Consider the following 14,184-nt stretch of genomic DNA (forward strand, 5'->3'; position numbering starts at 1 on the left):
TCTGTTCATTCTGCACAGTTTTGCTCTTGTGGCATGGTCACCTACTCCTGACTTGAACAGTTAGAGGCTGCTCGTCACTCCTAGAGCAGTAATAGGAAAAGAGGCGGCCAGAGCCCAAAGACGGCAGGGGCTTGAGAAGGCCAAGAGACAGGGTCCCTAGCCGGACAGGTCGGGGCTGCCGCCCCTCCTGAAATGTAGCTTGTGGCTCTCCGGTGGGAGTTATGTCTTGATGGTGGTTTTGTCCTGTCCACTCAGTGGCTGTGCTGCTTGTCTTCTGCTGCACTGGGTCACTGTAGCTTTTCACCTCAAGAATCAAAGGGAAGAGAAACAAGTGTAATGGGGTCTGTTCAAGAGCCCGCTGGCCTGCTTATTTCTCTCCCACCCTTGTTTATTTTCAGGAAACTTGCTGTTTTTGATACATGGAGTTCATTGGCCGTCCACATAGCAATGGACAACACTGTGGTGATGGAGGAGATAAGTAAGTCATTGAAGTGTTGAGAGATGCAGTAGAGGCAAAATTAACTGGAGGAAGCCTCAGATTAATCAGAACAAAATCCAGGTGGTTGACAAACCTTAACTGTAAACTTGGGACCAGACGGATTGTAGAGCATGGAGGGAAAACTACTCTTAGCATCACAGGGCGGGTACTTTGAGGAGGAAGGGAGAGTGGAAAATTATCTTAAAGTAAAATAGGTCCTCAGGAAACCTCAAACCAAAGCAAGGTTGAGGGTGGCAGCCTGTGTCCCACAGTGCTGGTGTGAAGGAGGGGCCAGATTTCTGCATTTGTATTAGCGCTGGGGCAGCCGTGCTTTGGAGGTGGCTAGTGTCCTGAACTCTGACAAACAGAAGTGCCCAACGTGAAAGTGAAATGTAGTTCCTGCTAATACTTCTAGTCTCAGCAAAATAAAAGAAAATCAGTTGGAAACCCAGAGGACTCCTGTGAGAGCATTGGAGAGCTGGGCGGGAGGGAGGGCCTGTACATGGCCTATACACGGACCTTTCTTAAAAATGATCTTTGCAGGTTGAGGGAGAGAGTGAAGGAAGGAAGGACGATTCAGAGTGGCCTGCGTTTTGCTGTGTATTGATACAGCTGGATACAAATGTAACCCACTTAGAGATTCTCAGACACTTGTTAGGTCACATTTCATCCGTGAAATGTTGGCGTATCAGGTACTCAGTACTTCTCTTACCCAAGCGGCTCGTCCTTCAGGAATATGATGGCCATGGACATCCAGCTGAGACTCACCATCAGACCGTTGTTATCCAAATACTCCTCTCAGGGCAGATTTCATAAAAAAGAATTTGAAAATATAGGTACCACCTTTGCAAGAATTTAAATCTTTAAAAGGGCTGAAATGAATGCTTTTAAGAGTTGCCTGAATACTAGAATTTATGTATTAGTACTTTAGAATCCAGAGTCTTACAAAATCATAGAATGTGAGCTGGAGAAGACTTCAGAGGCAGTCTTGTGCAGTTGGTACCTTAACAAGAATTCACAGCCCAACAGGTCAACATCTGACCTTTGCTCAAATACTTCAAGTAAAGAGAAACCCAGTACTTGTCAAAACAGCCCATTTTCCTTTTTTTTTTTTTTTTTGGCAGTTGGGGTTAAGTGACTTGCTCAGGGTCACACAGCTAGTAAGTGTCAAGTGTTTGGTCTGAGGCTGGATTTGAACTCAGGTCCTCCTGACTTCAGGGCTGGTGCTCTATCCACTGCGCCACCTAGCTGCCCCTCCATTTCCCTTTTGAATAACTCTTAAATTGTTACTCATTTCTTACATCAGTCCAATTTTATGTGATTGTAAGAAAGAATGTTGACCTTTGCTTTAGGAAGATTATTTTGGCAAGTGAGAAGAGGACTGCTTGGTGACAGGGGAGACTGGAGGCAGGCAGAGCAGTTTAGAAGTCGTCATCTCAGCCAGGGCTGTGGGAAGAGGGGAGAGCCACCGAGCGTGTCCTGGAGTAACTGGGCCTTGGAGACTGATTGGTTGGAGGGGGTCGAAGGAGAAGGAAGCTGAGGTGCCCCTGGGGCGACAGACACACAAAGAGGGAAGCTCAGAGGAGGAGGCCAGGTCAGGAGGGTGAATGATGATGTCTGTTGGAGACATGTTGCATTTGAGGTCCTGGGAGGCTAGCCAGTGGGGGGAAGGGAATGTGTCCAGCAGGCAGTTTGGAGTTGTAGGAGGAGCTCAGGAAAAAATGGTGATTGAATCTATAGACTTGGGAGACACTGGTCACCAAGAACTTACCCCAAGCCAGGCCCTGTGCTGAGTGCTAGGGTTACAGATCCAAAAAAAGGAAACGATCTCTCATCTGAGGGAGCAGACGTAAGCTATGGGGGTGACGGTGCTCACCAAGGGGGGCACCCCGCCACAGGGAGCAGGAAGAGGACGATGGACCAATGAAAGAGGCTGGGCATGAGCTTTTTAAAGTAGGTCAGAAGGCACTTTGAGGAGTGGGCAGGGCCAAGGAGAAGTCCTCTGTTTGCCCTCTGATGATGAGACAGTCAGACTCAGTAGGAAGTGTGAACTTTGTGTTTCTTGTGCGTTAAATGCGTCCTGGAGTTCCTAAATGTTCGTTTTGAGCTTATAGCCTTCGTGCTCCTCATATATTGTTTTTTCCCTTTTTTAGGGAGGTTGTGCAAGGCCAATTCTGCACGCCCAGATGCTGCTGCATTTCCTCCAGACTCAGAACTGCTCTCTAATGGGTACCCCACGGGAGCTGAGGTCACTGACCAGCTGTCACAGTGGAAACCTCTAGTGCTGCTGATCCCTCTCCGCCTTGGGCTCACCGATATCAATGAAGCTTACACGGAAACCCTAAAGGTAGGGTTTGGGGAGTAGGAGTCTGCTCTGGCCTGAAGCACGGCTGCGTTGAGGAACATTGAGGCAGCATCAGATAGTTGGTTGCACGCTTTCCTTCTGCCTCTAAACCGGTACTTGAAATAGCAGTTATTTGGTCCTAGGACGCATGGCCATGCTGAATACCCAAACCACTCGGTTGGACGGTCGTTTTTGTGCTGCCACAGGAGCTGGGTGGAGAGTGTGTGAGCTGGCAGGGCTGGTTTGGACACGGCACTTCATCCAGCTCGGCTTATTTACTTTGATGACTTCACATTATGGTTAAACATAAGGCATAAGTGTTAGGGGTGAAAGAGGCTGGAGAACCCATCTCTTCCCACTCCTTCATTTTACAGGCGAGGAAATAGTAGGGAGGTGACACTGAGTCACACTTTGAATCGCTAACAGGCCGCACAATTAACTGATGAACTTGGCCCGGAGCCCAGGGTCTTTGGGTCCGAGGGTCACCAGAGTGGCCTAAAGTCATTTATAAAGTCTCGCAGCGCTTGGAGCTGTGATACTTGACGGAGAAGTTGGAGCATTGAACAGATGAGATGTTTCCCCTAGCTTGACCACGTGCGTAGGGCCAGTCAGAACTCGCTGACTTTACAGATTCATGGAGCTCTTTTGCCTCTGCGATCGGGTTTGGGATATTAAGGACTTCTCTTTGGGGAGTTGTAAATTACATCCCACTTTCAGGATCTTCTCTCTCCTCTGTCTATTTGTCACCACCCTTCTCATTCCAAACATGAAGTCCATCTTGACCTCAGTTTCTCTAAAGGATGCCGCTCTTCTTGTCCCCCCCCCGCCCACCCTGTTTGAAGCTGATGGCATTCGGGCCTGATCTCTGTAGGAGCTGCCCAATAAGTCATAGAGACTGAAGGGGACCCCAGGAGCCTCTAGTTGAGCCCCCTCATTTTACAGATCAGCAAGCAGAGGCCCACTGAGGGTGCTTGCCTTGCCTGCGGTCTCTGTGGTTCGAATTTCTTCCAGTTCCAAGCCAGCTTACACATCACCGCCAGATGGGGGTTCCTCAGATGCTACTTTTATCTTGTTATTGTTGTGCTTTGGCACATACCTCCCCAGAGCCTGTCAGAAGCCTGTGCTTCTTGCCCTAGCATTCAAGGCTTTCCGTCAGCTGGCTCATTGGGCTCAAATCCCTCGGCTCCCCTGCGTAATCTCGGGGGCTTGAGTTAGGCCAGGCTCTTGGCTGTCCGTGTACTGTGGTGATTTTGCCTCTAGCCCTTTGTCATGCTGTTTCCCTTCCCACAATGTCTTCCCCTCCATTTCTGTATCCTGTAACGTCTCTAGGGCCTGCCTTCTCTATGAAGCCTTCCCCAAGCTTACCCTTCTGAATCTCTGTGTCACTGGTAGGCTGTCCTTTACCCTGTAGCCCTGGGCCATAACCTCCTTGTGATGGTCTCCGGGTGTCGTGCGTGCGTGCGTGTGTGAGCGCATGCGCACGCCCCCGGCAGCCCCATCCCCACCAGTCCCGACAGTGCCATCCTGGTTTTCTCGGTGTTGTGTTTCTCCTCCCCGGCCCTCATCGACGTATTGTGTCTCAGTGGTTCTCTTTCTCTTTCTCGCCCCTGTCTCTTCTGCAGCACTGTTTTATGATGCCCCAGTCCCTGGGAGTAATTGGAGGGAAGCCTAACAGTGCTCACTACTTCATTGGATATGTAGGTGAGTCACCCACAGCACTGGATTACTGTGGTATCCAGATTGCCTTGAAATTTAAAAAAGGAGAAAAAGAAAAGTGCTCAGTGTACCCCTGTGCCTTTGAGCTCATGCCATGGAGCAATGCTGCAGTCGTTCACTCTCCTCCTACCCACACGTCCACTCCACGCTCCTCTCTGTTTTGTTTCCTTCAGAACACCAGCCCTCGACATTGCCGGCTTCCTTACGAGGGCGGAAGCGTGGCTGGGTCCAGTGTCAGGTAGACGGAGCTGATGCGTCACCCTTTTCTAAGGGATTATTGCTCGCTCGCTCTACGTTAACTCCCAAGAGGAGACCCTTCTGGGTGTCTCTTCGCTCCAGTTGGGTCTCACTGCCCTGAGCCCCGCTTTGTTAGACGAGCCTCTTTTTTCCATCCAGAAGCTGCTTGCCCACCTGTCAGACAGTCTGTAGTTTTAGTGACTCTTCCTTTCTTAGCCCCATTCAGTGTTTACTTTCTTTACTCTCTCCCCTTTTTCCCTCGGTTGCTTTTAATGTGGTGAGGAGAGCCGCACCCCTGCCTGCTCCCTTCCCTCCGTGTGCAGGAGGTCTGCTTGCTCTTTCTCATTTTCTCCTCTCTGCTTGCCCAGGGGAGGAGCTGATTTACCTGGACCCACATACGACTCAGCCCGCCGTGGAGCTGGCCGAAGGTGGCGCTTTCCCCGACGAGACCTTCCACTGCCAGCACCCTCCGTGCCGGATGAACATCGGGGAGCTGGACCCCTCCATCGCCGTGGTGCGTACCCAGCACCCCATGCCGTGTTCTCTAGGTGGTCGCTCTTTATGTGTCACGCTCGTTACTACGCACTCTCACCCCCTTTCCAGCTGAAGAAAAGCTCGCTGTGCTACAATCTTGTCGGGCTGTGTACCTCGTGTTGTCCCTGCCGTGAAGTGGGAAGGGTGTTTGCTTGGGAGGCCGTTTTGTTTGGGGGTCCCATTTCTGTTGTGGGAGTCCTTCTCGCTGCATCATTCCATGTGAATCTTCCCACACGTCACTGAATTCCTCCTGGTCATCATTTCCTTGTACACAAGATTCCAGTCTCAGTTATCCTCCACTCAGTGGGCACTGATTTTTTCTGAGTGCTGCACACTTGGCCTTTCTTTCTATCCTTGACCTCCTTGGGGTATGGGCCTGGAAGGGGGGGCGTGTTTACTGCCTCGCCTCTTTTAAATGTGGCTGTAGGCTGGAGGGTGGTTCTTCCCCCTCATGTATACTTTTATTTCTGGGACCGTCTTGTTTATCTGGATGATCCTCAAAACCCCTGTGGGCCAGGACATCTTAAAAGTAAAAGGGAACCCTTGGAATTGAAATGAACCTGCCCAACTGAGAAGGAACATCTTCCCATTTTGTCTCTTCGTTCTCTGAAGTCTGACCCTAATGCCTTATGGTGTGGAGGTGACCCTGGGTTCATACGGGCTTTGCCTTTTGGCTGAGAAGTCCTGGTCAGCCTTACTCAGCCAGGGGTTGCCTGCGCACCTCTTGTCTGGAGACCGGTGCAAGCTCCCAAAGCCTGTTCTCCAGGCTCGCCACAGAACAGTGACTACTTTTCAGCCTTAGTACCTCCCAGAGGTCGTCTTGTAAATACTGAAGACTTTCATCTGTGTTAGCAGGGAGGGGTCTGCATTCCCAAAACCACAGACCGAAGTTTGGTTTGCCTTTTAGAAATGTCTGCGAGACTTGACTGCCCGGCTCGGAGCCTCCCAGAACCCATTCCCTGGTCGCTCTCTTCTGCCCCAGAATTTGCTTCTGCCTTGCATTTTGGGGCCAAGCAAAATGAGGCCAATCCCTCTTCATCCTGATAGTCTTGCAGACCCTGGACATCTTTCATGCTCCTCTGGAGTCTGCTTTTCTCCCGTGCAAATGTCACCTGCGTCTTTTCATGTAGCTTGAGGATGGATGTTGGGGGGGGGGGCGGGGAGTGTTGCTGCTGTCATCTCACTGTTAACTGGCTTTGAACTTTAGAGTTCACAAGAATCCCTCACTCTTTTTTCAGTCAAGTTCCTATCCAGAGGTGCCTCCCTGATCTTATGCTTGGAGAAGCTGATTTTCTAAATTTCAAAATTCAGCCCTCATTTCGTTAGGAGGACCTTTTTTCCTCACCTCTTTTAAAATCTAAGTTGGTCATTGAATACCTTGTGTGTCCATAGAGACAATTCTCCCTTTTCCTTCGCAGGATTGTTCATCTTTATGTCTTCAGAATTTCATTCTTAGGGGCAGCTCGGTGGTGCAGTGGATCGAGCACCAGCCCTGGATTCAGGAGGACCTGAGTTCAAATCCGGCCTCAGACACATAACACTTACTAGCTGTGAGACCCTGGACAAGTCACTTAACCCTATTGCCTAGAAAAAAAAAAACCCAAAATTTCATTCTTGAGAGCTTTTTATCCTTCCTTCTTTAGGCCACAGAATTGTCCTTATCTTTTAAACCTGTAGGAATCTAAGGACATTTATCGCTTTTCCCCTACTCTTCTCCCCTCTGTCACTTATTCTCGAGTTGAATGATCCCTATTTTTTCACATACGCGTTTATCAAGCACCTGCTATGTGTGAAACGTGTCAAAGAGCCAAGATTACAAAAGCCAAAAGTTCCTGCCCTTTTAGAAGCTTCCATTTTACTTCAGGGGATGCCCCCCAGTTTGTCCAGAAATGAGTGATCGAGGGATGGGGATCCCCAAGTGATGTGCTTCTATGTGCTCCTGATTTGGAATGAAGAAATGTGAGGTCAAGGTTGGATGTTGAAAGGGCCTTGTGCTCTGAGCTAATAATTAAGTCTTGGGACTGAAGCAGATGCTCAGAGAGGGGCCCAAGGTCAGGCTCCTGGGGCTGGGGTGGAGGGGGACTCCCTGCCTGAAGGAGTTTGAGGAGACCGAGAAAGAGGGGAGAGAAACAGAGAGATGGAGGAGAGGGGAGACCAAGGAGGGGAGTGTCCTGAGAGGGGATGTGATCCAGCAGGGCTTGGCACGTGGGACAAAGAGAGGATTCTCATGTCCCTGGAACTGCACCACTGCAGGACAGATGTTCCCCCCGTTGGCTTCCACACCTTCTGAATGATGGAATTGTCATTAAAGCAAGGCACGGCACTTCTGGCTGCTGTGCATTTGGCAGAGAAAGCACTCCATGAGATGTCTAGATAATTGAAGGTTTCCCCCATCCTCCGTCAAGCCTCAGTGGCAAGTTTGTGATCTGTTTGTTATTTAAGGTGTTAAGATTAAGGACTGTTGACTTTGCTGAAAGTTGAGGATTATTTTTAACATTCATCTTAGAGTTCCAAATTTTTTCCCCTCTTCCCTGAGATGGTAAGCAGTTTGATAATAGTTATACATGTGTAATCATCAGTGTCTATTTATTAAACATTTACTGTGTGCCAGGCGCTTATGCTAAGCACTGAGTTTAGTTGTCTTTTTTAGTTTTCTCTTTTGGCACTGTTTCAGCTGTATATGTTAACTAAAATACTTGTAGGGTTTAAGATTTGATTTTATTGTTAGTAGAATTGAAAAAGCTAACCTTCCGCATTCATAGGCAGCACTCACTGTCTTACTTAGGCTTTTGTATTTTAGTGACCTTTTCCTTAAAGCATTTCAACGTACACAGTTGCTGGAACCCAGATCTTGTGGCTTCATTAACATGTGTAATCACAATAGAATTGGGAAGGGGGAGAAGTCTGAGGCTGTGAAAAGGGAGTACTGGGGGGCCAGCCTGTCTCCACTGCTCCTTTTGCTGAACTGGCTGGTGGGAGCCATTCTAGTGCCTGGGCTAGATGTTTGCCAGTGTTCATCTTGGTTTGTGTTTCCACATCTCCACTTAAACTAGATGTCTGTTCTAGGGATTTTTCTGCAAGACTGAGGAAGACTTCAGTGATTGGTGCCAACAAGTCAAAAAGGTTTGTCTTTCTTCTCTTCAGTTCTGCATGAACAAGTCTCTGTAAAATCAGAATCTTTATTTCTTAAGAAACGGGTAAAACTGGGAACAACTATCCTGAGTTATGTATTAAAAGGAGTTTAAAGGTGTAGAGATGATAGCGGCAGTAATGCTGATAATGAAATTTGCTCTGAATTTGAGTCATTTTTACATTAAATCTTTGCCTCACGTTTGTGGCACAGTTACGTAAGTTATAAATAACTGAAGAGATTTGACGAAAGATTATCCTTGTGGAAAATAATACAGAATTTTCCAGTGGGGCACGCCTCATTGGCACCTTTTGCTCCAGATGCCAGATCTTGGGCATACCTTTGGCTCTGGAGCCTTGTGGACGGGACCAGGTTTATTCTGAAGCTTCTTTCCGTGGCTTTCCTCACAGTTATCTCGAATCCCAGGAGCCCTGCCGATGTTTGAGCTGGTCGAGCGGCAGCCTTCACACTTCTCGTGCCCAGACGTTCTCAACCTCTCACTAGGTAACTTCCATGTTGTCCCAGTAGCAGACGATGTGGGAGCCTGTGGCATTTGCAGTGGCTCTTTTTCTACACCCTTTTGCTTTTGGCTATTAACTGCTCACGCTTGAACTTTCATTTGAATGACACAGCCAGGGAGAAATAAGACCCTGAAAAATTTCAAAGCTTAGGCCCACATTCTAGTCTGAATTTTTCCCTGCACATTTTTTTAAATATACATCTGTGGTTTTGGCCCAGAGAAATAAGCAGCTATTTTTTCTTTACTTTTGTCTTTACTTATTTGAATATTGAAGAAAGTTGTAGATAGATCTCTACTGAATTTTTGTGGGATTTTGTGTTTTGTTTTGTTTTATTTTAAATCCTCCTATGGACTCATTACTTTGTAGTCTGTGTTGCGGTCTGTGATTTCCTGTTATCGTTTCCATTTTTCACTTACCCAGACGCTTGGGTTAATTGACTAATTTGTATGGAGATTTTACATGTGTTTGGATAAGTGGTCATTAATCCTAAGCCTCCATTGATATTTTGACATAAAGCAGTAATGTCTAAGAGTGTGTGGCACATTGTCCTTTAATTCAGCCATAGGTCTAGTAGACATTATCCATGATGTTATGAACTCATTACATACCATTTTCCTCTTTTTGGTTAGTGGCAAGGTTTACATCAAGCATCGTATTTAGGGTAGTTATATTTTTTGAGCATTGGGTCAGTAAATTCCAGTTTACTTTTTACTTCTCAATAAAAAAAAAAGATATTTTGCTGCTTCTGATTTTTATCTGTTTCCCACCATCCTGTTTTCTCCATTTCCTGACTGTTCTCCCCACTCATAGCATTTCATCCCTCTGATCCCCCTCAAATAGAAGCAGCATGGCCTGGTAGACAATGGTCTTGACTTGCAATTGGAGGAACACTCTGGGCTTCACGTCCTGGCTCTGCTTCAGCAGCTTATTGAGAAGCCTCCCCTAGAAAATGAGGGGTTGGAGGAGCCGGCCTCTGAGGGCCTCCTCGTTTTCTGAGTATGCCTCGTGGCGTGGGTTCCCACCGGGCCCATACTGTCTCCTTTGAAGTTCTAGCTCAGCCCATATGCCTTTCCTGACCTCACTATTTGGAAACCCTTCCCTACGAAATTCTCTTTATTGTTTCATTCAGTTAGAATATATGCATCGATAGTGATCTTTTCACGTACATGTATGTCTTCTCTCCTCAGTTACAATATAAACTCCCTGAAAGCGGGGACCTGATCTTAAGCTTTATAAACCCCCATGGCCCCTTAGGATAGCGCTCTGCCCACAATAAGTACTCAAGGAGTGACTGTTGGTTTTACTAGGACTCTTCATGTCCCTCTCTCTTCTACCCCATCCCCACCCAACCCAAACACTCCATTGACCTGACACGTTTGTTTTCTCTCCCCTAGACTCTTCCGACGTAGAGAGACTGGAAAGGTTTTTTGATTCGGAAGATGAAGACTTTGAAATTTTGTCCCTTTGAAAAGGCTGGGAAACTGACTTGCCTGATCTGTGTTGCGTGGGGGGTGGGGGGTGGGGAGGGAAGCCCCTCTGAGAGCCCGGCTCGGCAGTTTTCACCGGCGCTTGATGACATCCCAGTGTCCCATCCATCCCGGTGTGCGTGCAGCCTTGGAGCAGAGGGGGCGTTGTCTGCATTCTGTCCTTGGATCAAGAATATGTTTTCATGGAAGCCTTAATGCTTGGAGTCAGGATCCTCAGCACAGGAGATGGAGACCACGGTGACGCCTCGATGTGTGAGAGGAGCAGAGCCAAGGCCGTGAAGTGCGTCGGGCCTGGGCGGGGTCTCCTCTCTCCCCGGCTGCGCTCGCGTTCCCCCTCCTAATGCTCTGAGCTTTGGTTTGCTTTGGATGTCAGTTCCTCATTTTAGCTACGCAGCAGGAGCGCAGTGGATTGGACGTCCCTCACGCGGACTCACGCGTCTGAAGCCGCGCAGAGCGTGTCATGCCTGGAGTTCACCTGCTGTTCCACAGCGTGATGCTGCTCTTGCTTTATGTGCAGTGCTTTCTTGCAGACACAGAATTGTCTTTCTCAGTCTTCTTTAAGCTCTGTCCTACTCCTTCATTATTTTTAAGGGCTATCCTCGGGGGTGGGAATTGGACTGACTGAATTTTATTATACCAAGGTTTCTCATTTAAAAAAAAAAAGTCAGAATTGGCTATTTAAGACCACTAAACACACACACACACACACACACATGCGCGCGCGCGCGCACATGCACACTCCAAAACAAAACCTTGATAGTTGTGGACAGTATTTAAAAAAAGAGAAAACAAGAGTGGTTTCTGTCCCTCGCAAGCTGAGCGTGACCTTGAGGTCATAGATACAGAAGGGGTAAATTTTCTGAGTGGTTGATGCTGTCCTCGAAAGAACTCCAGGTGTGTCCGTGTCTTCAGTAATACTGCATCACCATCAAAGAGCTAGGGCAGCGCAGCAGGCTGTGTTTCTGTCAGGGGGATGAGATTAAGAAAGAAACCTGTTTCTCCCATGGCACCAAGAGTCAAACTCTGGCCTCTGACAGGCAAGAACATTAGCAGAAAGTCTTTGAGAAGATGTGTCCTACCAGGGCAGGTTTCCGACATCGGGAGTGTGGAAAGGCTTGAAGGAGAAAGAGGCAGGCTAAGTTGTGTGATTTGCCCACTCCTCATAAGTCATGGCCAACAAACAGGAATTCCTCTGTGGTTTCTGAGCTCTGTGAGATATTACTCATGGTGGTCTTGGCTTGATGCTGTTTTCAACTGAACAGTTTGGAGCTTAGGAGTCTGGTGCAGTGATAATCTTAGAAACCAATGGCAAGTCCCTGTCGTAGTTACCCAGGCCAGCCTGGGACGTTCTCTAGGCCCTGCTCAGAAACGGCCTGTTTGGTTTTTTCCTGTCGTTCTCATCTGCACCGCATACAAATTCAAACCATTTTAGTCCTTAACTGACTGCCTCTACAGCCTCGCTTCGGTATAAAGCTGCCGTTTGTCAAATGTTGTCAATTCTTTAGGAAATGTTTAAAGAAGGGGAGGGATCTTTGTGGGCCATGTGTTAATCATGCATATAGAGAATATGGGGGAAGTGGGTCTTCTATGAGGAAAAATCACTTTTACTATACTGTGTTCCTTAGGAAAGAGAAATCAGTATTTGCAAAAGTGCTAAGTGCCCACGTTTGTCACTTTTTGACTCCTGCTTCTGTCCTGGGCAAGTAAAGGGGAGAAGATTGTTAGGAAACACCTGAATGTTCAGTTCCACGATGGCAAGGGAAATGGATTCAGAGTGCCATCCTGAAGAGACTCCACGGCACCCTGCCGACGTCTAGAAGAAACAAACTACTCCGTTTCCCTCTTTTCCTTTTCTTAATCCATTCCTTGTCTTTCACGTATATTTGGGGGTGGGGAAGGAGAGTGGGGACAATTCTCCATTTAGTGCTTTATGTTTTTATCTGAATAAATAACTGACAAGCTTCTTAAAAGCCCTTTGGTTTCTGAAACATCACTGAATTCCAAGTGAGATTGATTTGTCTGCCTAAAGTCGATGGCGTGGCTCCATAATGGTTCATTTGAGGTCAGAACCTTAGCAGGAGGATTCTTTTGGTTGTGCTTTATCTCGGTGGAACTTTCCCCTTTAACTTATGAAGTGATATCCTGAAATAATGAACTTTTTAAGATTTTAAAAACGAAATAGGCCTTGTCTCCACCCTGTATTCCTCTGTGGATTTTTCTGTGGAATGCAGCAGCAGCACACCATGAAGTAATAACTGGGGTCTGGGGTGCTCTTGGGCCATAATCCTATCCATTGGTGGGAATGTTCCTCCAGCTACCAAAATCTGATGCACTCAACAGATTGAGAAAGTTTGTTGGAGCAAGATCCAGGGGTCCAGGGTGACAGTGCCCATGCATGGGAATCTTTCCCTTCCTATGTTCTTCACATTCTCTTGTCTATTATAGACTGCTATGTCTGTTACTGTGGGAGGAACAGCCAGCTCTTCTTAGTGCATTCACTGAGTTAACCACCTCTATCTGGGATATTTCCTCTCCCCATCATCAGATAGTAGTTTTAAGACATGTACCAACCCAAGGTTAGGCATTGATCTTATGCACAACCTTTGTAGTGCTGAGGTTGGCCTACAGTGCCAGTTACTGGCACAAATATGTTATATCTCACACTTGCTGGTACGATGTTGAGGTATTGGAAATGCCTCCTACAAATTTATGGAATATGTCAACACGTGTTTTGTATATGGATGCCACTACAAGTGCAGAGAGAATTCTTACTGCTTCTTGTTCCATGCAGGATGTGGGTTGGTTTGTAGTTCAATCTGTTCCCTAATTTTGTGTCCACAGTGCTGCTCATCATTGAGACACCAACTCCCTGGAATACCTCCTGGAGGTTGTCAGAGGTTGATATGATGAATCCATTAATCCAGGGCTGTCCAAAGGGAAAAGTTCTCTCCATTCCAAGTCCACGAAAGCTTTTGTACCTTTCAGTGAGTTCTCAGGTTTTCCAGTCTCCAGTTTCTATGTCATCATCTGGAACCTGAAGGGTCCAAAATGACAACCCAGGTAGTGCAAAAATGCGTGTAACATCTTGGGTGGAACTTTTAAAAATGGAGAAGTCTAATTAGGAGGTAGTTGAAATATGCATACTTTTGAGTTCGCTGTGCCTGAACCCTTGTCTGGTAGAATAACAGATCGAACAAAATTGTTTGGTCTTTTACCTGTCACTATTCAGGTGTGATTTTTTTTTTAAGTTTTCAAGTGAAAGATTAGCTAATAGCATGAAAGAATAGTCATCAAACAAAGTCATTTATCCTGATCCTATGTAGGCTCATATTCTGTCTCAGGTTTGGGGGCACATTTCTGTAGTTCATCTTGTTTTACACTGCCTTCCATGTACTTAATGAAAATTTTAGCCTAGAAAACAAGAAAAACTGTTTTAGGAAAAGGGATCAATATGTTAATTTCCCACAATAACAAAATAAAAATTTCATCTGCATTAAGAGCTTAGAGGTTGCTAGGTAAAGCCTCCCAGCAGTGTGAGTGTGCCTTTACACTGAGGACACTTTCCATTTCTGTGAGCTGTGTGCATGCCGTCATTGAATTTGTGAAGTGTTGATAGATGTAAGACAGCTAATGGGGTGAGTCGATCTGAGCCTGCCATTGGGTCTGGAAGTAAGAGAATTAGTCTCATGGAGCATCCACATACTGCCTGTTGATTACCCTCTAAGACTATGTCATAG

At 47.0% G+C, this 14,184-nt stretch overlaps 1 protein-coding gene across 2 annotated transcripts in view; it reads left to right on the forward strand.

Annotated features, from left to right (window-relative positions):
• ATG4B (autophagy related 4B cysteine peptidase) overlaps positions 1-12,420 on the forward strand; it is a 37,736-nt gene extending 25,316 nt beyond the window's left edge. For both annotated transcript variants that reach the window (XM_027875761.1, XM_027875762.1), the window contains 7 exons: positions 399-478; positions 2,632-2,825; positions 4,445-4,523; positions 5,144-5,289; positions 8,376-8,432; positions 8,850-8,943; positions 10,355-12,420. In XM_027875761.1, coding sequence (XP_027731562.1) covers positions 399-478; positions 2,632-2,825; positions 4,445-4,523; positions 5,144-5,289; positions 8,376-8,432; positions 8,850-8,943; positions 10,355-10,428 — 724 coding nt within the window. In that variant the 3' untranslated portion in view covers positions 10,429-12,420. The remainder of the gene's footprint in view (positions 1-398; positions 479-2,631; positions 2,826-4,444; positions 4,524-5,143; positions 5,290-8,375; positions 8,433-8,849; positions 8,944-10,354) is intronic.
• Positions 12,421-14,184: the final 1,764 nt, after the last annotated feature.

Source organism: Vombatus ursinus, unplaced genomic scaffold (assembly GCF_900497805.2).
Source record: "Vombatus ursinus unplaced genomic scaffold, bare-nosed wombat genome assembly UNPS02014810.1, whole genome shotgun sequence".
Lineage (NCBI taxonomy): Eukaryota > Metazoa > Chordata > Mammalia > Diprotodontia > Vombatidae > Vombatus > Vombatus ursinus.